The sequence below is a fragment of the Anthonomus grandis genome, chromosome 5 (assembly GCF_022605725.1).
Source record: "Anthonomus grandis grandis chromosome 5, icAntGran1.3, whole genome shotgun sequence".
NCBI lineage: Eukaryota > Metazoa > Arthropoda > Insecta > Coleoptera > Curculionidae > Anthonomus > Anthonomus grandis.
In genome coordinates this window covers 18,342,616-18,366,302 of record NC_065550.1, presented here as the reverse complement: position 1 = coordinate 18,366,302, position 23,687 = coordinate 18,342,616, and the positions used below count along the sequence as shown (strand labels likewise).

At 30.4% G+C, this 23,687-nt stretch overlaps 2 protein-coding genes across 2 annotated transcripts; both read left to right on the top strand.

Annotated features, from left to right (window-relative positions):
• The first annotated feature begins 1,338 nt into the window (after window positions 1-1,338).
• LOC126736429 (innexin inx1) lies at window positions 1,339-22,689 on the top strand. Its single transcript, XM_050440764.1, has 5 exons — window positions 1,339-1,795; window positions 12,042-12,149; window positions 14,163-14,318; window positions 15,606-15,822; window positions 21,813-22,689. The coding sequence occupies exons 1-5, from the start codon at window positions 1,544-1,546 to the stop codon at window positions 22,163-22,165; spliced, it is 1,086 nt and encodes a 361-aa protein (XP_050296721.1). The 5' UTR covers window positions 1,339-1,543; the 3' UTR covers window positions 22,166-22,689.
• Window positions 16,969-18,473, top strand: LOC126736430 (uncharacterized). Its single transcript, XM_050440765.1, has 2 exons — window positions 16,969-17,200; window positions 17,450-18,473. The coding sequence occupies exons 1-2, from the start codon at window positions 17,014-17,016 to the stop codon at window positions 18,169-18,171; spliced, it is 909 nt and encodes a 302-aa protein (XP_050296722.1). The 5' UTR covers window positions 16,969-17,013; the 3' UTR covers window positions 18,172-18,473.
• Window positions 22,690-23,687: the final 998 nt, after the last annotated feature.

Genomic DNA, 23,687 nt, shown 5'->3' with positions numbered 1-23,687 from the left:
TCTTTTTTCTCCTAGCTTGTCCTTGCGCTGATTCCTACACTTTACCTATTAGCTTTTAACTTATTTTAGGCTATAAAGCATACATACTGTTCTATTTTTTCTTTAAACGGGTTGTACGACACGACAAAACTGTTTTAATTTTATTTCATTTAAAATAGAAAAACCTAGGTCTAACCCCTGACATTAGTTATAGTTTGAAAAAGAACATTGTCATTTATACACAAATAACTTGTTTTAATTAATTCAAAATACATGTGATTTCTAGAGTTGAAGAATGGAAGAAGTTATCTTATAGGTTTTCCAAACTGTGCTTAAAGCTGTTTATTTAAATATGTATATGCCCCTAGAGTCTAAAAAGAATCTAGAGACATAATTTCTCTTTTGTAATTTAACTTTGTGCACTTGACTAAATCTATATGTATGACTGAAGAAATGTTTTTTATATTGAGGATTTCTTTTTAAGATACATTATATTTTATTTATGTATGACATATTTTTTTAACCTTATGGTATATTTTGTCTGTTGAAGTAAAATTAATGAGTAAGTTTATCTGATGGCATATCATGCATTGACTTAAGCTCTTGATTCTTCTGCATTTTTGAGGACCTATTCTTTCTTGTCATTTCATCTTAATTTTCATCTTGCCAATCAATTACTTGATTATTGTAGTTTAGATAACCCTTCTTCCCCAGGAACTGAACCATATTAAATTCACATTAAAACTTAAAGCAAAGGTCTCGTAGCAGCATTGTAATATAATTTTAAGTTTTGTAGCTTAAATACATATTTATTATTTTACCCCATTAAAGGGACATTAATTAAATACGACTTAGATAATGTAATTTAAACATTAATGAATTAATATTATCGGTAACTCAATACTTTTATATATAATTAAGCCCTTTTGCTTTCCCTATATAAACTACTTTACTAAATTGGATTTTTTTATATTTAATATACCTACGTCACAAGGTAAAAGGATTATGATTACTATGTCAAATGAAAAAAGTTCTAAATAATAATGTTCACGTAACTAAAATAAAGTTTGGCGCCCAACAGCGTAACTAATCGAATTGTAGTAAAAACCATGCAGTCTATTGAACAAGAAAAAATTGGTCCTTCGAATCGGACAAGCACTATATCAGGTATGCGTAAAAACAAGGTAAAAACGCAATAGACGTAATAAATTGAAAAGTTGACCGACGGCCTGTAAAGACCATGTGAAGACAATAACCGAAAAGGGCGTCCAGGTCTCCGTACCCATGAGAGAGAACGTAAATACGTGCAGTGCACCGAGTTAAACGCAGCTGGACGACTGTTTCTCTTCACCGAAGTGGGGGAGCCAGAAATCCGAGGGGACCGCACTCAGTAGCAACTAAACTACTACGAGAGAATCAACAATAAACGTAAATCAACACGGATTTGTTTTAAAAAACATGTGTTTTGTGACGAACTATTGCGCGAGTGATTCCTAATATTATTCATCTGGACAATGAGATAACTTCTGACCCAATTGGTGTACATACATAATAATAATCCAAGATGTATAAGCTACTGGGAGGTTTGGCTAATTACCTGAAATATCAGGATATTGTGACTGACTGTGCGGTGTTCCGTATGCATAATTTGTTTACTACCGCACTTTTGATGGCATGCAGCTTGATCATTACGGCAAGTCAATACGTAGGCAACCCTATACAATGCATCAGCGATGGAGCGATTCCCAGTCACGTGATCAACACGTTTTGCTGGATTTCTTCCACCTTTACTATGCCAGATGCTTTTAAAAGACAGGTATATTGATTTTTTTGAATTATTAGATAAAATAATGTTGTTTATTAGAATAGTATACCGAAGTATATCGAAGTAAATTACGTTTACGCATGCGCTACTTTAAGTTAAATAGTAAAATATCAAAATAGGCATTAATTACAGAATAATATGAGTAAATGCAATTTGTGATATATGTGTATTATTATAGAAAATTCTCAATACTATAACGTCAATTATTCAAGCTAATGACTGGTTGACTTATGCTACTAAACGTTTTTCTATAATTATTTGAATGACGTGATATTCGCGCTTTATTATTAACTAGAAGTTCTAGAACTGCATTTTTCAATTTACAAGTTTTACTAAGCTTGCTTCTACAATTTTATAATTTATTTTTTTAGACCAGTAAAACAAAATCTTGCCATTTTGATACATATATAAAGGTATTAAAAAAATTAAGGACGACGAAAACGATGCTTAATATCAATCAATAGGTGCAAATAAAAAGATAAATAATCAGGTTCTAATTCAATAGTAAATATTATTTTTTTATACCATGTAAATTTTAGAATCCTCAATCCTTTTTTGAGCAATATTAAAAACAATAAACAATAATGAAATGGAAGAAATATTTTGCCAATGAACAATATTGGCGCCCAACAATGGTTATTACAGAGTTTTAAATGAAATAAATTTTCCTTGAAAAAGGATAATGTGAGTCTAAGTAACTGTTCTAAAATAAAGTATGAATTTCTATGATATTGTTTTAAGAAATATTTCTGTATGTAAATGGAAGAATCAATGGTTCCGAAGTTATTCTAATATTTCGTTTATACGTTGATATAATTATGTTATAACAGTGACTTGGGCAGCTTTTGACGAGAACATATTAAAATAAAGAAAAAAATTAGATAAAGAAACCCACATTTTTCTGAGATTATTTTACATTTTACATTATTTAATATAAACTTCTTTTATATAAGTTGATTTTGCCAATTTGTTAACTAACAAGCATGGAGTTAACATAATAGTTAAATTACAGTTCCTCTTGTTACAATAAAAATAATAAAATAACACGTTAGATTAAAATTGGTGCAGTAACTGTAAGATGATTCTTTTCAGGTCAGAAACTAATAATTTTTGCAAAAAAAAATTACAGGTCTAACAGAAAGCTTTGACAAGTGCAAATGACGTTCGCTTGTCTTGTAATTTGAAAATTAGATTAAACAAAAAATATGTAGATTTATCTCTTGAAACAATAGTAATCATTTAAGTCGATTATCTTACGGTTTGATAAAAGACCAAATGAAATTTCGAGTCTTCTAAAATCCTTTAAAGCCAACGTTTCATGCTATATTTGAGGAATATTAGAAATTAAAAAAGATATTAATATACCTGATATACCATTAAAGAGCTAAGGACATACAGGGTGATTGACGATCGATGGTACGGTAGTTGTATATAGAAAACGGAACTTGAGCCTCTTTTAATCATACTTCTCTATATTTATTTTTCACGATTTTCAAGAAAAAAAATACATATTTTTTGTTAAAAACTAAGGAATAACAGAAGGAAGTCAATTGTTTATCTCTCAGATGTTTGAGTTCCGAAGAAGCTCAAATTTTAAACACCACTTTAAAAGACTATCTTGATTAACTTTCTATGGCGTGATTGAATTACAATTATACAAGATTGTCGAAATAAAAATTAAAATCTTTAATTTACTAAAATGGTGAACGCTTCATTTTTTAAATGGAATATCCTATATTTTAATTTATATTCTAACGGAGTTAAAATATCTTTAATGTAATATATCATATTCCTATACCTAAGTAGTCGCGTTTTATAAATAAATACATATACGTAGATATATATCTAAAAAATTGGTCGAAATAAAGATCTGAAAATGTCTGCATCCCAATCTGCAATGCAATCTGCATCCCTCTACATCCCAAGGATAAATTTGTAAAAAATTAAAAGTCTTGAGAAAAAAAATATTTTGAAGCAACAGATTTTTTACTTCAAAAATTTACGAAATGTGCATAACTCAAAAACCACTAAAAATTACATTTTAAAAATGTCAATACAAATTGCTGGAGTAATTTAACTACATACCTGTTTTAGCTTTTTGCAAAAAATCAAAAAAAAACTGAGAAAAAATAATTTTAGAAAGGTTCTAGGTTTAGAGGGAAGCAAAACAAGTAGAGATGATACCAGCCGACACGTGTTTCTGCTTTTTGGCTTCTTCAGGGCAGGGCAACCAGAAAACCAAAGGAAAAAGTAAAGGAAAGAAACATAAGGGATCACGAACACGAGGAAACATCCAATTAGTGTAATCAGCTCTATTAACTCCGGTTTTGGAGCAAAATACATCATCCACATTGAGGAAGAACCTATAGTCCATATAGTTCGAAAAATTAAAGATAGTATGAAGACTTAAATAGCAAATGAGTGAAAGTTTATCGGGATAATCCGTAAGACGGAAGCAGAACAAGTAAAGATGGTACCTGCCGACACGTGTTTCTGCTTTTTGGCTTCTTTAGGGCAGAAAAACTTATTCTTTAATTTTTTTTCCAAAAATTTTACAAAATGCTCATACTTTAAAAACAAGTGGACATGAAATTTCAAAACTTTCAATACATATTCTTGAAGTAATTTAACTAAACACCTATTTCAGAGTCTTTTCCAAAAATTTTCTTCTAATAATCCTTTTTTTTACTTTTACGTATAACTACCGAAGTATTTTGTAGTATAAATAGCATTTTTTATCCATTGGTTGCAAATCTAGATACAATATGTTAAATTTTCTACATGTACTTTTTTTAATTAAGTTTATTATAAAAAATAACCATAATATTATAACTAAAAATGTCACTGTCATTTATTAAACAATTGTGACATTTTCATAGCGAACTATGTAATTTAAAAAATGAAAATATTTTATAAGATTATCAAATTTCACGAAAATAAGAATTTATTAAGAATGCGGCCACTTAGGTATAGGAATGTGTTAAATTTTAACTGTCTATTAGAAAATAAAATAAAATATAGGATATTCCGTTTAAAAAAATTGGCTTTTCGCCATTTTTCATGATGTTTAAAATTCGAGCTGAAAAATAAACAATTGGTTATCCCTTGGTTTTTAACAAAATAGTCGCAAAAATATATTTTTTCTCGAAAACTGCTATAAATAGGTATAGGGAAGTATGATTAAAAAAGACTCAATACGAAACAGAGAATCAAAATACCTAAAAATAAATAAGGTATTCCATTTAAAAAGTCAAAGGTGCTGCCATTTTTCGATATAAATGGCAACACTGCAGTGTTAAAAATACTTTGGGCTCTATAGAGTTGTCTGTTAACATGATTACCAAATTTTCAGAAAAATGCTACGTTCCATTTTCTATATACTGCCACTGATACGTACCATCGATCATCAATCACCCTGTATATTAGCGCCATAAAATTGAACGTAATAATAATTCTACATACCATTCATTTTTGGTATTTTAATTGCAATAATTTATCATGATATAAAAAGGAGTTCGAGAAACTTAATAAGTATTGACAATTAATTAGTTTAAAAAATATATTTTACATTATTAAAATTGTTTATCAAATGTTTTTAAAAATTAATTAATTATAGCGAAAATTTAAGGTTACCACTTTTTTACATTGAATTATTCAAAATTTACCATCCTTAAAGAACATCTTAAATGCTCTTTATACCTATAATAACCTCTTATCATTAAATAAAATGGGCCTCTAGGCTTTGTAAACGAGCTCAACAATGCACTATTGAAACCAGTTGAACAGGTCAAAGACCCCGGGCATATACTCATGGGTTCTAAATTGTCGTCATAGAGCCTTTACCACCCATGTGTCTTGGTCGAAATATTAGGAATGAGAAAAGCAAATCTAAATATTGTTTGTCTATAGAATTTTAAATATAAATGACCTCTTAGAAAATGTTATGTAATCGTAGAAATGATATATGAAGCTTTATTTCATGCTTTTAAAAATTTTTCTTTACAGAAAAATATTACATATTATTATAACGAAAAAATGGCGATACCTACCAATCTATTACAATCACTAACTTAAAACAAAAATATACTTCGACAAGAAAGGGCTAATTCTGGATTAATTTGAGATCGCTGAGCACAAAAATGATTAAAATTTTTTTTCAAAGAATGATTTTTGAGATTTTTCCAAAAAACATATGTGCAGTAAATACCTAAAATATTGGAATGAGTGTCCGTACATAATAAACATATTCTGTTGAAAGTTGAAAAAGATAGCATTTTTTATTCACAAGTTTATTCACTTGTTTCTCAAAGCAAAACATTTTCTAATACTAAAATACATTATGTGAAGTTAAAGATAATATATAAGATGTCACCTACATCAAACCCAAGTTTGTCCAAATCGGACCAAAACTGTCGCAGTAATTGACGTAGTTGCACTTATAGTCAAAACACGATTTTACTCGCTTGTCTTGTGCCTCGCCTTTCATTCTAAATTCAAAGGAAAAAAGTCCAAATGAATATAAAGTAGGTGCATTTTTGAAGAAATGCAGGAAGCATCAAAAAAGTTAAATTTCGATATTTTTTACAATTTTCAGCTATATTAATATAAAAAATATATGTCAAAATATCTACGCATTTGAACAATAACCCATTGCATTGAAGCTTTTCAGTGCATGAATTAATTATGACGGTAACTTTTGCTTCTCTCTTTTCCAGAATGCATTCATCAACTTTTTGGAAAACTGCCAAGATCTAGCTTCGGAAATATTTAAGCATTGTTGAAACTCTTTGTCAGTGTATAATAATTACTGCTTGAGTTTCTCCCTTGGCTGTTTTGGGAACTTCGCTTTTAGGTATTTTAGAGTTGTGTTATTCTAATTTTTCACGAAGGCTTTTAGAACATTTGAAGTCCAAGTTTTAAATGCACCGAAACAAACGAAAATTACTTTTTTTTTGGCCACAAGTGCTTGTCATTTAATTTTTTTTCCAATCAGTTGAGTGAAATATTTTTTATCGGTTTTGGTATGACATTATATTCGTCCGACCTCTCTGCAGACTAGTCAAAATGGCGATAACATTAAATCTTTCAGGCCCTTCAAGTCTCTTTACAATAATACTTAGTAAAAAGTACTGGAGGATCTAATTTTATTAATTCGTGTATTTTTATTTAGGCCTTCCAATTATTGAATTATGTCAAATCTAACATCAAATAAGATTAACAAAATGGCGCGGCCAATTTTTCTTACCTAGTAATTAAAATTAACGTGCCGAGAGTTTTTTAAAAAAGCTAATGCCGGAATTGGTTCTGTTTCGTTTTAAATGCGCCACCCAGTATGAACTGTAGTTAACCAGTTCAAGTAGCTCTTGCATTATCTTGTATGATTCTTCGACATTTGTGAAATGGGCAACGGCAATCGATGGTCTCTTTCTTCTGTTCAGTTTTTACCGCGATCGAGTATGATTGTAATTTGGTATATGTATCTAATTCCAATTAATAGGATTCCTGTTAACATGAATCAAATAATTCAGATTTTTCTCTTGATAAGTTGATGTCACTACTGAGATCCTTTATTGCTATTTGATTTATCAGCTTCTATTTTTCACTCACGGTCTCTGGAAAACTACTGGAATTTGAAATCGAATGTGTGATTTCTTGCAAACAGTGAATCTACTTTTGATTTGGGTGGTTTAAGATTTTGGTACTGAGAAGAATGAGGTTCGGTTTGTTAGTGACAGACGATATTTCGGAAGACACAGTTTTGGTATATTTTTCTCCTTGAATTTCTATCAGTCACAAAAAGCAATCAACAGAGCATTTGCTAAATTCACTCTATCGTATAAAACATGTAGGGCAAGTATAGTTTGGATGTTTTCTCTATAAGTAAATAAACACAAACAAAAAAAGGATCAGTCTCATTGCTCTATCATAGCTTTATTGTAGACTGTAGATCAATAAGTTAGGATACATTGACAGTGTGTTTCTAAACCTATTCAAATTAGAAAATTATATGACCAATTTTAATCATTAATAGGAAATAGAAAGAGGTCGACTAAATTGAAGAATTTTCAGATCAATGCAATTCTTTGTCCAAGAAACTACTTTTTATTCTACTTTACTAAATAATAATGATAATTGCGGCATTATTATTACTATTTAGTGAGGGAGAAGGAACTTGCAATAAAGTGTCACTTTTATTTTACCACCTTTATTTACCTCGGCGTACAGCAAAGATATTACCTAAACTATACGAGGTAGAGTAAAAAGTTTTATAGTAAAATTGTAGGATTGCCAAAAATCTACATATTTTTAAATAAATAGGGTAGGTCACAAAAAAGTTATCATTAAATATGTATTTTTTATTGTGTTACCCGATATATTATTTCACAAAATAATTAGCCAGGAAGAAAGTTTTACTTTGATGAGAAACTCGTTTTTTGTCAAGATACATTTTTGAAAGCAAAAACTAGTGAAATTACAGGATTTTCCAAATTTCACTCAAAGTAAAAAGAAAAATATTGGTGTTCAACAATAGCGCGTTGTCCTACAGAACTTACGAAAAATATACTATACGAAACATTCGCTCCTTTTCCAGGATAATCAGTTGGTATATTTTGTTGCCTTAAGGTTTTTGTGATGTTCATATTTCTTATCTATGCAGTACATGAAAAATTTATAACTACAGTCTGAGGATTAAAAAAAAAATTGAGGAGATAAAAAAATGTTTATGATAATACTTGTCTGTTAACACCAAGCAAATCATAGTTAAAATATTATTCCTATATTAAAGATATAACATGTTTATTTTGTTTATTTTCTAATGTAACTTTTGTCACCAATCTTGATCCGTATCTGCGGAATTTTAATTTTAATTATTTCTACTTAAAAAACTCCCAGATTTCTGTTTTCGTAAACCTTACTCCATATGTACCACATTCATTAGCTTTTTTATGTATTATACATAAAAAAATAATCATTTTTTAATTCAAAAGCCAATGTGTTTAGAGAAACCTAACTTGTTCACATGTGACTAATATTTAACAATACGTATTTAAATATATTTAAATATTATCAAGGTTGACTGACATCATCAGCCACCCGCTATATTGAATGAATTTTTTATCAGTTATAGTATTTAATGATTCTAAATAAGTCATTTCAGTTGTGAGAATTACTCTTGAGATTCTTAGTATTGTATAAATAATTTAATACAAAACATAATTTTGATTAATAAATGCATTAATTCAAATGGCTCGTATCATAATCATTTTATATTTGCCTTGACTACAATAACGTACCAGTTTAACTTGGACAAAAACTGGATCACCAAATTATACCTCTGTGACCTATTAGATTAGAACTTAATTGAATTTCCTAGATCAATTGGGACTTTAAAAAGGCTATTTTCAGTTTCCGCTCTTATAAACTGTGGATTGAGCGCAAATGAATTGTATGAACACTATTACACAATCTATGGTTATGATTTTATTTAGGATTATTTTGAGAAGTGAGTGCATTAATAATTTTTTAATTTATTGACAAGTTTATTATTCACAATACAGTTAATCTGATAGATGTAATATTATAATACCTGTGGTATGCATAGTAATACTATTATAACCATATTTAACTTATTTAATTAATATTCAGTAATGGTTTTGCTGAATGCAAAACTGCAAAGCTAAAATAAAAAAACTCAAATTGACATCAGAAAGTCTATTAATATTATTATAAACATCAGTACAATTAATACTCACAAATAGATTGCAAAGCAGCCGAATTTGTTCACTCTTATAGGATGAGATCATCCTTTCTTGAGTCATTTATTTTATTTTAACAACTCATAGTACTAGTGAAAACAACACTATGGAATCATCACTATAGCTTTTGGAGAGTTGCATCTTTCTGGTTTACATTCTAGCTACAAGATCGAGAGCGGCTGTGAGTAATCTGCGTGCCATCCTACCACCTGTTTCGGCAGAATTCTATTTTGGGGCAATTACTTTTTATCCTGTACATAAATTATCTTCAGTCAGTAAGTATAAGCAGTCTTGATTTTCACAGTTTTCTGCTGACTACAAATACGGCTAATCGCCTAAGTAAATCGTTTTGGTTAAACTTGCGCTCTATAAATTTAAAAGGTTTTATAATGTATGTGTTTCAAATGTGTTCTGCACCATGTGCCTATTTCTAAATAAATAGTGCAATAGTTTGATAACACAAATATATTGAGCGAGGGGGCTTAAAGCTGCAGGTTGTCAGGCTGTTAGAACAGCTACACGAGCTTGATATGGAGTTTGACCCGACCTTCAGGTCAGAAGACGGGCAATCATTTTTTATTGAGGGACTTTAGATATGACATTTGCTTTTAAGATAATGCATCTTTATACTTTGTTCAGATGATGCTTGTTCTTCTAGAAGGGTGCTCTAAAGATAGCGCAGATAGCGCTGCCGTTCTTGTCTCTTATTTTGGGTACCCATACTGTCTTTTCCCTGTACATCTAAGAAGTAGCCGACCTGAAGTGTTTAACCATTTGCCCGGAAACATTAATTTTAGACTTCAAATATAAATTATACTAATTATTCACTGGCCGACTTGGTCATGTTGACTCATTTTAATATTGTATTTTACCTCAGCTTACAGTTTTGTATTTTACTCTTGATTTTTTTTTTGTACACCACAGGGTGGCTTAAATATCATGCATCTCAGAAACCTATATACTAAAAGGTCAGTTAAATAAAGGAAAGTTTTTTGTTTTTCATATTTATTTTAGTTCGGTTCGACTTTCATGCATTACTACTGTATGTAACTTCTTAGCGCACATAATTGATCGAAGGTATGCCGTAATCGTCAATTATCTTATCACCTATCGAAACAGAAATTGGATTATTGAAATACTTGTAGTTGTTAATTTGGTCTTGAAACCGTCCAAAAATATTCTGGCGCCGTTTTTTTTATCTGTATTAAGTAAAAAATCCGGTTTAAACAGAACGGAAAACACTTTTCGTATATTCTAAAATTCTGGTTTTTGGGTACAGAAAGTCAAGCTGTTTATTAAATTATTTGTATTCTGTTGATATTGGTACTTTACATGAACCAGCACATATGCTCAGAGACTAACGTACGGATCACCGATAAGTAACCCTGTATTTTAATGGAATGTACGTATTATGGATCTACTATAGTAAACTATATTATCAAGCAAAAAATTATAATAAAATAAGAGACATATCTTATTATGGCTCCTATATCATATTTCTATATTATTAAATCGCATCTTTTAAGTAATGTACTAATTAACGTAGAATGCCTTTGTTGTGGCATTTTAAGGAAATCATAATCCAGGAGTATAAATAAACTATAGTATATAAACTTAATAATTGCTCTATGTTGAACTCTCTTAAACGGTGCAATTAAATTTGATTGATTGCTGTGGGAAACTTGTTTGCTTTTAAAATGCACAATCTGTTATTCCATTTAGTTAAATTTATTACTTTATACAAACGCCTTTTGTAATAAGGGTTCAGATATAAAGTGTCCAATTACAATTTTTACTGATTCAGCTTATGCAAAAATAATGCTGCACGATTTGTATTTCTATCATAATGTTATTGTTAATAAACGTGTCATAAAAATCGCATAATTATTTTGCTAACGTGTTAAAGAATATTTATTAATACCGTGTTGATAAGTTACCAAATAGTTAAAAGAATAGTTGAATAGTAGAATATTGAATTTTATTATTTTGTTAGATAAGACTATTATAAACATTTGTATATGAGGTTTCAGAGAGGATATTTGAATAGCAACTTAAAGAAAACTTTAATTTTAATCCTAACCAGGGCTAATAAACCTTAGATATTAAAACAATATCTTATAGATGAGAGTAAAATTTTAATTAGCCTGCACATAAAATACATTATTTTGTAAGGCAATGGCATTGCAATTTGCATGCGTTTATCATAAGTGACTGTAATGAAATCGTCCTTGTGTAGTGCATAAAATCAAAGTGAACCATGTAGAAATAATTTATTATCTACATATTGAGATGTCTGTTTTGATATGCAAAAGAAACATGTTACGTGTCTAAAAATATTCAACGGTTTTATCAATAGGTTTTCTGGGAAAATAAAACTCATTGTATATGCGGGTTTAATATCTTTCAAGTTACATGATGGCATTTAAATATTAAAAAACATAGAGAATTGTCACATAATTCAATTTATATTTTTTTTATAGGTTGGTGTAGAAGTCCCTCATCTAGGATTGGCCAATGACTTCAGTGACAAAGATGCTCAAAAATTTTACACATACTACCAATGGGTTTGTTTTGTGTTATTTTTCCAGGTAAGATTATTTTTTAGTTCCTTTGCTTTAAAAATCATACGAATAAAATTGTTTCTTTCTAAAACCCGTATTGTAATTGGTGCAGTCATGCAGTTATCATCATGAAAGAAAAGATTTAAAAATAATCTAATTTTTGTCTTCGAAAAAATTCGATTTTAAAGGGAAAACTGAAAAAAAAATTGTAATATAAAGATTCTTTTAACGACAATTTATCTCCAAAAAAAATACGCTATGAACTGAAGAATGAAGCTAGTATGTATGGTCTAAAGTAGCTATGGTCCTATAATAAATTGGGCACATCAAAATAATCTAGAGGTCAAAGGTGTTAAAAGATAATTAACCAAAAATTTGGAAAATATTTAAATTGAACACATCTGAATTTGTTTTGGAAACGATACACATTGATTTATCAAAAACACAGAAATTCATCGTCGAAAAAATTTAAAGAACTAAAATTTTAAAAATTTGATATAATAAAATTTACAGAAAGGTGATAGGAAGAGAAAAAATTCTTGGTAATATAGTGTATGACCACCCTTGTCGTTAATAACAGCTTAACATCTGTCTGGCATGTGCCTAATTAAAACTTCAATGTCGTTTTGCTCAATTTGTAGCCATTGCTCTTGCATATAGCTTGCAACACAACTCTTTCCTTGTCTGGAATAATTTTCATTCATTTAAAAAACGCCCTTTCGACATATCTCAAACGTGCTCGATAGGATTTAAGTAAGGGGATTGCGCAGTCCATGGCTATACCTGAACGCGCATTGTCGTGCATAAGTACAAAATGTTCACTAAATTTTTTAGCACATGGATGAACAGATGAAATTCTTAAATGGTTTGCAAACGAGGCGTGTTTCCAGGTGTTTACCAAATCCTTAGCATAAGGCAAGTCAAATAAATACCTAAACCAAATCTTGATTTATCGGTAAAAGGGGTGCATGCCTAGTCACGCTCTTCCCAATGTTCTTCGTCCCATCCCAATCTCCTTCCACGAGTTCAGCGGAAAAGTACTGAAGCTCTAATGAACGTCTGGCGAAAATATTGTTTTCATGTAACCTATTTCTTATTGTTTAGTGTAACAGTGACACTAACACTATGAACTTCAGAATGTAGGTCAATTCTAACCTGGTTGGCGGTAGTATTGGGGTTTTGTAATGCCTAAATGCAAATAAACCTATTATGTATAAGTTTTGTTGCTCTTTTCGAATAATACGTCGTTTTATCTCATCACCAATCTGCCACAACCTTCCTCTTGGTAGAATTAACAGTTTCTGTGACGTCGCGGATGTTTATACCGCCCTATATCAAATCAACATCTCGTAACTGTGTTTCACGATCAAAATGTTACCTTTGCATATTGACTATGTTGCACGCATAATAAAAACAAATATTCACTGCACTGACAGCAAAAATAGTAGTGAATAAATTTTCCATGTGAATTATTTCTCGCGACCTCAGTTTAAGATTTAGTGAAAGATAATTTTTTGTTGGATATAGGTCAAAGAAAAACTACTTCATACGATCGACTTATATATTTTGGCCGGCATTTCGATTTCTATAAGATCATCCTCGGAACTCGAACAGATACAAAACACAAACAAAATCATACCTTATAGCATAGTTACAAAGGTTTAGTTTTTGCACACAGTAAAAGTAAAAATTAATTCTCAATCAAAATTAAATTTTCTTCAGGTATAGGACATACGTAGAATTCTACAGGAAATTCAAAAATGAAATAAAAAAAGTGATTTTATTTTAAAAAATCAAGTTGAAGGTGGAAATTCATTTTTGAGCAATCTTGTGTATACAAACTTCATATAAAAAAAAGCGCAACTTGAAATAAAAATCAATCGAGTTTTTTGCAAAAAACCCATCGCTTAATTCTAAATGAATTTAGACATAAATTTTGAAACGCACTGTATAGATTTCTATATTGTTTCATGACAGTATAATCATTGCTTTTGTAATCTCCTTCTAAATATCAGATAATCAAAACCTAATAACTTTTAGGCTATAGCTTGCTACACACCCAAAGTAATTTGGGACTCATTCGAAAGCGGTTTAATGAAAATGCTTGTCATGGGTCTTCACATTGGGGTTTGCCGCAAAGACGAGAAGGAGAAGAAGAAAGAAGTTATTCTTGAATATTTAAAAACGCATGTTAAAGTAAGTATTAATACTTTATTAAAAAACGAGAGACCATTAAACTTATATAACCAAACTGGTTGTTTAAAAAAGGTCAATTAACCAAGCAATCTATCTTATGTATAACCCAGTGATTTTTAAGATTTGACACAATCGCAGATTGAACCTTGCACGAATAGGCAAGATCTGGGTCATTGTACTGTTACGCTTTCTATTCAGTTATCTTGAAACTATATAATAATGCTATAGGTATCACTTATTGGACATGGAGACGTTTTTCAAACTATTGTACTAGTATAGTAAAATTTAAATATAAACATTAAATAAGCAACATTTAATTAAGCTATTACTAAATTATACGATTGCCTAAGTATAATATTACTGTCATAGAGAAAATTATGGTATTTTTTTAGGATATGTATATGGAATCTGTTACTATCATACCATAACCTATTTTAAAACGACTTCTTGAAGCAGTTCTCTTGACTAACTGGTTCACTTATCAGGAGTTAATATATCATCGAGATTTGAGATACTTTTTTGCAAAATTTTGTATTGATGGAAATTTTTCATCATAATCGGCTCCAACTTTCTTAACTATGTCGATTATTCTTATTCTATTAAGTATCTCTATTCTATACATTATCAAAGATTATGTGTGTTTGATATTTATTTATATATTAAATTTTGCCAAATGATGCTTTTATGACAAACATTTTAATCTTCGCACCTGTTTCCATCAGGAACTAACCTGGAACTAATATTGTCTTGGAATATTTTCTGAAGCAACTTCTTCCAGGACTTATCCAATTATATTAACCAAATATGAATACAATAATACTTTTGTCTAGGTTAACATAATTCAGCTTACAGTTAATATGACAGAGATTTTTGTATGTATATTGGAATTTATCCTTAATTGTGAAAATGTAAAAATATGTTCCATTCATTTCTAATATTATTTATTAATATATGGCCAATAAGCAATAAAAAACGCTGTTAACTACTATTAACGCTTGTAGTCTCTATACTACAATATTGTATAATAAATATTAATAGTAGAACAAATAAGAGACAAGAATATTTTTAGTCTTAATGAGGCGTTGTTTTAAAACGTGACCCAAGAAACCCATTATGATTCTAATATTCACTCTCAGTTATTAAACTGAATGCTAAGTGAAATATAGCATGATCCAGTTGCAGCTTATTTTAATTTAACAATTTACTTTATATAATTTTGATTCTATGTAAATAAAATAGAAAAAATTATTGTAAAAATAACAGCTAATTTAATTTGGTTTATTTTAGAGGCACAACCTATACGCTCTTAGGTACTGGGCTTGCGAGTGCCTATGTCTGATCAACATCATTATTCAAATGTATTGCATGAACAAATTTTTTGACGGCGAGTTTATAAATTACGGCTGGAGGGTCATGAATTACTCACAGCAGCCACAAGAAGAGAGAGTCGATCCGATGGTCTATGTCTTTCCACGTGTCACCAAGTGCATTTTCCATAAATATGGTAAGTATTAAAACTACTAATTATAATACACCGTTAGCGAAATATATAGGTTTTGGTATTTCACAACAGAATATAACTATCTTAGTTTTATATAAGTTAAGATATTTTCGTTAGGTACAGCATATTAATAACTAACTTAGGGTTAATTGGCGAATTCTATATTCTTGTAATATACTCTTCTACTAAGTTGTTTTTCATAATATAGTTCATTGTAGTTCCATGTTTCCCCAATGTGCAATGAATTGCTGATTGTGTTATATACATTTCCTTAATCCACTTTTTTAGGCAACCTCTTGGCAAGGTTTTTTGAATGCTTACTATTATATGATAGTGTAAAGATATCAAGTTGGAGGCAAAGTCAAGCAAATACTTTAAATAAATTTCAAATCGGGATCTTTTTCTTTCCTTCAGTTGTGATGAATTTTTATAATATCATATGAAGCATATGAATGTGTATCGTCCCTACAGTCATTCTTTGGACAAACAGTTTATAAGCAATAGTTATTTGGCGAGAAAAAACTTATAAAGTCGAAATTATACCCATTTGTAATGACGTCATTTTTGTTTATCTTTGTTTAGCATATTCCAAACAGCGGCGACAACAAACTTTTGAAAAAAAATGGTGTCTGATGATTATTCATCTTTTATATACTAGGTTATGTGAAATATCCGTCACTGTCAATCAAAAATATTGGTTTGTCAACTTGTTCTTGAAAGTTATTTCGAAAAGTGTTAGATAATGCCTAAAAAAAGATATAATAGGTATAATGAACAATCGCAGCTGATGATTTTAAATATATTGGCTTTTTTTTCAACTGGAAAAGGAACAAGTCCGAAACGGAATTGCACTTTAAATTGAGAATGTGATACAGCGAGCCGCAGATGCAACAAAATTGAGCACAACAACGATCGCAAATATAAAAAAGAATGGGATAAAATTAGATCAGGATTACGCAGCCCATATATCTTCCAAGCAAAAGACAGCAAAAACCAAAATTACAACATATTTGAAACATAGAATTCGGGACACAATTTATTCTATGTACGCCAGAAAAGAATATGTAATATTGGCAACAATAAGAGAAAAGTTCAGGGAAGAAATTGAATATTTTGAGTTTCATTGACTCCTTAAGAAGATGGATCAATAGTATAGGCTTCAAGTGGAAAAAATCAAATAACAGAAAATATTTGATGGACTTGCCAAATATTGTTCATCAAAGAATCAATTTTTTAAGGGACTATATCAAAAATAGAAATGTAGGTCCGGAAGGTTTTACTCCAGTTTTCATTGACGAGACGTGGATTTTTAGCAAGGGATCATTTCGTAGTAGCTGGCAAGATGACACCAAGCACACGGATTCAAGGAAAAACAGTGAAGGTAAAAATTATCTGGTTATCTTTTTAGATTTTTTTAGAATAAAAACTATTGCCCTTGTAAGGGCTCTCTAACTTCATAATTTCATCTGTTTTATAGTTTCATATAATTTCTCTCTAAGACAATATGAGGGAATTTAACTCCATACACTACTCGTATGTGCATGGAACATTACTTATTAATTATATTAAATTTATGTTCTGGAAGAATGATTTCTAAAAGAAGAGAATTGAATTATCTTTTATTTTTAAGGTCATCGTTATATCGTGGTCCACGCCGGAACCAAAGATGGCTTCATCAAGGGTGCAAATTTAATATTCAAGAGTGGATTAAAGACGGGAGATTATCATGACAATATGAATAGGAAAAATTTCGAAAACTGGTTTAAAACTCAGCTGGTTCCAAATCTTCCCCCAAAGTCATTTATAATCATGGACAATGCAAGTTACCATTCTGGTTTATTAGAAGAAATCCCGAGAAAATCTTGGACAAAGAATAGACTGACCGAATGGTTGAAGAAAAAGAATATTGGCTTTCAAGAAAAAGCCATGAAAGATAAAATATGGAGTATTGCACGCAGAAACTGCCCTAGTGAAAAAAAGTACTTCCTTGATGAATATGTTAAACCTTTAGGACACAAAATTTTGCGACTGCCACCATATCATTGCCAGTTTAATGCAATTAAAATGGTATGGTCGGAATGTAAACGAAAATATGATCAATATATTTCCAATTTTAAGGGGTCACTTTCAGAAGTTCTGACTACATGGGAAAGGGTAATAAACGAAATTTCTATAGATCATTGGCAAAAATATGTTTTTCATACAGAAAAGGTAATTGAAAAGGCTTGGGAGGCAATACAAGTGTGTGATGCCTATGACATTCTGCCACTTGTGATTACGACTGACGAAGACGACGATGACAATATATCTGATTTCAGTTCTGACTCTGACAATACTGACGAGATTGATTAAGCTTTTTTTGTTCTAGCAAATTTTATTTTATGATCGTCATTTAAGTATTCAATCATATCGTTGCAATATCATTAACTTGGTAATGCAATATGGCGTGTTTTTTTGAGTTTGTATGTATTATTTTTTGGAATGGTATTTTCATTTTAATATGTTAACATATTCCTTCAAGCAGCATTTTTTTTCATGAACAAGTAAATTAAATTGTCAGTATTTAAATTTTTCCCAGTGAGTTAAAATAATTTTATACCATTATTCACAATTTTTGTAAGCTCGGTTTTGTTACGTCTACTGCTCGTGCCGAATTCTACTTTTCAAATATGTTATAGATTTGGTTTTTGCGGTCTTTTGCTTGGAAAATATATGAGCAGCGCAATCCTGATCTGATTTTATCCCATTCTTCTTTATATTTGCGATCGTTGTTGTGCTCAATTTTGTTGCATCTCGCTCTATCACATTCTCAATTTGAAGTGCAATTCCGTTTCGGACTTGTTGTTTATGTCCTATTATTTATGATTAATTAATTTAATTAATAATATTTGTTAATTGTTAAGTTTGTTAATAATACAATAAATACTACAAGATTTTTTAAAATTTTTTGGGAATGAAAGTATATACACGAATATAAAAAATAATAATATGCTGCTAAAATAAATCATTTGTTAATTTCTGAACGTATAAAAATACATAGCAGACTATTAATTTCTGAAGGCGATGGTGAAGTTTCTAACCTAATATTGATTGGCAAAAATATCTACACCATACGTTTTTTCTCACCTGGATGACGTAACTACAAATGAGTATAATTTCGACTTTATGAACCTCGCCTTCTAAAGTTTATGTTTAAAACCCTGCCTTAGGTATTAAACATAAATATAAAAATAAATTTAGGCATGCCTGATCAATTTGGTAAGGAGATAAATGTATTAACTTTTAATATCAAATCTAAGTCACAAGTGAAAAGGAGATCAAAAGTATTTGACATTCTATTCCTCTACTAACTTTCGACTTCGACTGAAATTAAAGGTAGAGGAGGCAAGGAGGTCTGGCGAGAATATCCCATGGAGCCCGAATATTCACTCCCGTAAAAATGCGTTTTATTGAAAACAAAATTTTACGCAAAAATGCATCTCTCCTCTCAGAGGCCAGAGCAAATAGGGAGTTGAGCATTTTGCCAGGTATTCCCTTCTCTTCACTTTCGACAATAACGTTTTTAATAAAATCTATCACCTTATTCTATATTCATCCCAAGTGCTGCTTTATGTTCTGGAGTGTCCCATTAATATTATTTGCTTCTCTTTTCATTGTTATATACAATGATTGGTTTGTTGATATTTACTTAGTGCATCTTTTATTTAATTATACAGTGTTTCCAAAAACTCACTGGTAAACAAACTTGTTGAAAAAGGTATTGTAATAGAAACTTTGATACAAAGCAAAATTGATTAATTAAATGTTCAAAATACTTTCCTTGCACTTCCTGATAATGCGCAAGGTTGAAATAAAATTGGTCAATAACGTTTCGAATCATTTCAATTTGGCTGTGTAACTAATCATTTGTTATGCGTTGTTTTCTATATTTTCAGGTTTAGTGACAAATACTCTATTTTTCAAATTGCCCCAAAAAAAGAAATCTAAAGGGGAGAGGTCTGGGGACCTAGCTGGCCATTCTATGGTAGCCGACCTGCCTATCCATCTATTTGGAAAAATTAAACATTTAAATAATCACGCACCTTTCGACTATACTGCGGAGAAGCTCCATCTTGTTGAAACCATACTTGTCTGTAGTTTGGACCGGCCAAACGCCTAATTTTAGGAACAATGCGGTTTTGAAGCATTTTTAAATACTTAACGGAAGTGATAAGGATTTTGAATATCGCAGCCCACATTTACTTTTTGGGGGATACAGGGTACGCACTTCCCATATCTAATTTAGAATTTTATCGGTCCAGTACCTGCAATTTTGGCGGTTTAAAATTCCATAAAGCATAAACGTAGCTTCCTCGGAAACACGATGTTATTTAATAATTTCTGATTTTGGTCCATGTTTGCCCTCTCAAAAAAGTTCTTGCACCAACTGAATTTTATATGGATAGAATTTATTTTGTTTTGGAATTACTTGAACCGATGATTTGGACACGTCAATTTTTTGAGTAAAGTTTTAAGTAATTTTCGTAATTTTCGAACTGTGGGGATTTCAACGAAACATTATAAATCTTCTAAGCTTTTTTCATCATTTATTGAGAATTTTGGCCTACCAGATCTAGCATTTTCTTTAATCCTGCTAGTTTCGTCGAAACTCTTTACTATTTCTAAGCAATTGATAAAGTAATTGGATTTTGATTTGAAAATAAATCATTAAATAAATTAGCGACGTCTTCGTATGGTCTAACACGATCTCCATAATCCCTTAACCTGATTAACGTAATTTTTTCTCTTTGATTTAATTGAGCTATTTCAGACAACATTGAACTTAGCGAAGACGTCAAATATATTAATCAAAGTATCCTACCTGCCACCTGTGACACAAAAAAGTATCGAGAATTAAATAATTTAGATTTTAAAGCCTGGCCAAGTTTTTAAAAATGCTGATTTTCAATTGTTGATAAATTTGAAACAAATTAAAACGAAAACAGTTCAAGATTGATATAGGGTTTTATACACAAAATGTGTTAAGTGAATTTATCATAGAATCTAAAAATGCATTAATAAATGGGGTGTTACATTTAAAATAATAAAGTTGACAGCTGCCTAGTCTTCTTGACGCACTCTGTATTTATGTCTATTTTGAATTCAGAATGGTACCAGGATATTGGCAACACGAATTCTAAATGTTTTTTAAGTTAGGTAAACCTATTATTATACTTTGCATAAAATTTCCCCTTGTAGTTTTCCCAATATTTACTAAATCCATATACTTTCTTACGGCAACTACCAAGTTCGATAAAGTGGCATCGTAATCTAAGTAATTTTAATATTTAGTTCTAGAACAGTTTGCTACAGAATTTCTATAGTATCACGTCAGTCTTAACTTGCCTTCCTCGAATTATATACAAACATAAGATCTTTAGGCAACATCTCAACCAAAGGATTAATAAATATGATATAATCCAAATCCATAATATTTAAAATAAAAAAGTAAAAAATGCTCAACTAAGAAAAATACTTGAATAAAATTTTTCATTTTTAATATAAACGTTATAATTTTGATGTAAAGAAAGGAACAATTCAGTCTTACTTAAATAAACAGTGAAACCATAAATTATCGAAAATTCGTCAATAGTTTCTTGAAATAAAATTCGCCCCAGAAATGTTCAGGCAGATTCAGGAAACCTGACGATACGGTAAATGTTCCCTCTAAAACATTCCAGGAATATTTCAATAGCTGATACAGATTTAATTGGTTTAAGATTTATTTTTTCTTAATTCACAGATAGTGCGATACATTCGCAGAATATCTGATGTTACTAGTCCATGTGTAATTATATAATACAACTAAATTAGGATAAATTTATTTTAAGTTTTCAGGTCCTCTTTTTGCGCTTGTCAGATTAAAAAAACATATATTATATTTTCTGATTTTCTTTGACCATTTAATAGATCAATCCCTAATTGCAAAATGTAACACTCACTTTTTTACGTAGGTCCTACCGGAACGATCCAGAAGCATGACAGCCTCTGCGTCCTACCACTTAACATAGTGAACGAAAAAACTTACGTCTTCATTTGGTTTTGGTACGTGCTCTTATTATCAATGCTTACTATTTTGGTCATCTACAGAGTGATCATCATTGCCCTGCCAAAAATAAGACCGAGAATCTTGCACGCCAAACACCGTAGCATTCCTATAGAAGTATGCAACTCGCTGTGCAAGAAAGTGGATATGGGAGATTGGTGGATTTTGTTAATGCTTGGTACTAACATGGATCCGTTAGTTTATAGAGAGATTATCACTGAGCTTGTAAAAAATATCGAGCTGAATAAAGACTATAATTAAGTACAAATTACATGTTTTAGAGTTGCTACTACATAAGTAGAAAATGTGATAACTTTCTCAAGTACTTGGGAATTTATTTTCATATTCGATGTTAAACTTCTAATCATTTTCTATAAAAATTGAAGCGGCTGAAAACAAATTGTTTTTTACGTCTGATAAAATAAAATATAAGGATACAAACTCCATTCCGACATATCTAAAGAATTTATTATAAATTTACAAGTTAGACAATTTATTTAGTTTATAGAAAGTAATACTATTAGATAGTGTACTCTTGGTTATGTCTCAAAAATCTTAGGTTAGGGCACATAATCCATTCGAGTTGAAACTGTTTGCGTTAGATCTAAGTTGTGAAAGGGTAAAACTGCCAAAATCCTAAGAAATCATACTGGTTAGAGCCATATGACTGCAATTTTGTGATTTTTCGCCAGAATGTTTTTGCCTTTTTGATATATTTTTTATACTATAATATTTTATAAGAGGGATTTTCGACTATTTATTGTAATAAACTGATGTTAAGTATATTAATGACCGTCATTTCTTAATCCATTTATAAAAAATTTAACGCAATCAAATTTCTCAACTTTAAAACAAAAAAGAACTATTGATGATTTTTTTGGGTTAATAATATTTCAGTAGTGTGCTTTATAGCTTTTTTAAAGCAGAGCTACGAGCTGCAAACTTTTCTCGTGCCCTAGAATAAATCCCTAGAACCTAAAGATAAGACTTGGCAATAACGATGTTTGAGTGGAACCGGTGCTAGTCTTAGACATCATCTCAAGGCTAATTACAAAACCTACGACCCTTATAAAGTCTTTTACTGAAAGAAAACTTTACATTTCTGAGGACTACTTGAACTTAAATAGGTCAAACCATTTTACCTTATAATCAATATAAAATTTAAAAAAAAGTGAAAAATAGGTATCCTATACAGAACAAAAACAATTTCAATTACTTTACATAAAACACAAAAATAAAAGACACCCCCAAAATAGCTGTATGCTATCCCAGGAGCATCACGCAGCTGTAGCAAGTTCATTGGAAATTATTTATATTATAAAATTTGTGATCTCGATTACTGAAACTAAAAGATAGTCTACACTCTACAGCATACGTTCCATACAGATTGGGGAATTGCAGATTACGCCATTCCCAAAATGAAGCCAACATCATTTCCTTTCGTCGATGACTAGCCGCCTCCAGTCGTCTGATACTTTTTATACAATTCGGCAGTACAATGTAGGGATTTATTTTCAATTGCATTTAAAAACAGATTTCTTGCGAAAAAACAATTTTTAATGTAATTTCGAATGTTGAGACATCCTTTTTGTCTTCAAGATTGTCAAAAATGCCACACTAAGGTGTTTTTTATGGCTTTGTGCCCAGCACATGTAGCCACAAGTTCCAAGTGGAACAACAGCATTCACGTTATATGATGGGTCTTATCTCACAGCCACCTATACGCCTGTGTCTCGAACAAATTAGATAAACTTATTGGTTCACTTAATTATCTAAAAACTTA

Coding starts and splice junctions, on each gene's coding strand:
- LOC126736430 (XM_050440765.1), top strand. CDS start 17,014: ATGGACTTGCCAAATATTGTTCATCAAAGAATCAATTTTTTAAGGGAC. Junction 17,201..17,449: donor TTCAAGGAAAAACAGTGAAG/GTAAAAATTATC, acceptor TTTATTTTTAAG/GTCATCGTTATATCGTGGTC.
- LOC126736429 (XM_050440764.1), top strand. CDS start 1,544: ATGTATAAGCTACTGGGAGGTTTGGCTAATTACCTGAAATATCAGGAT. Junction 1,796..12,041: donor CAGATGCTTTTAAAAGACAG/GTATATTGATTT, acceptor TTTTTTTTATAG/GTTGGTGTAGAAGTCCCTCA. Junction 15,823..21,812: donor GTGCATTTTCCATAAATATG/GTAAGTATTAAA, acceptor TTTTTTACGTAG/GTCCTACCGGAACGATCCAG.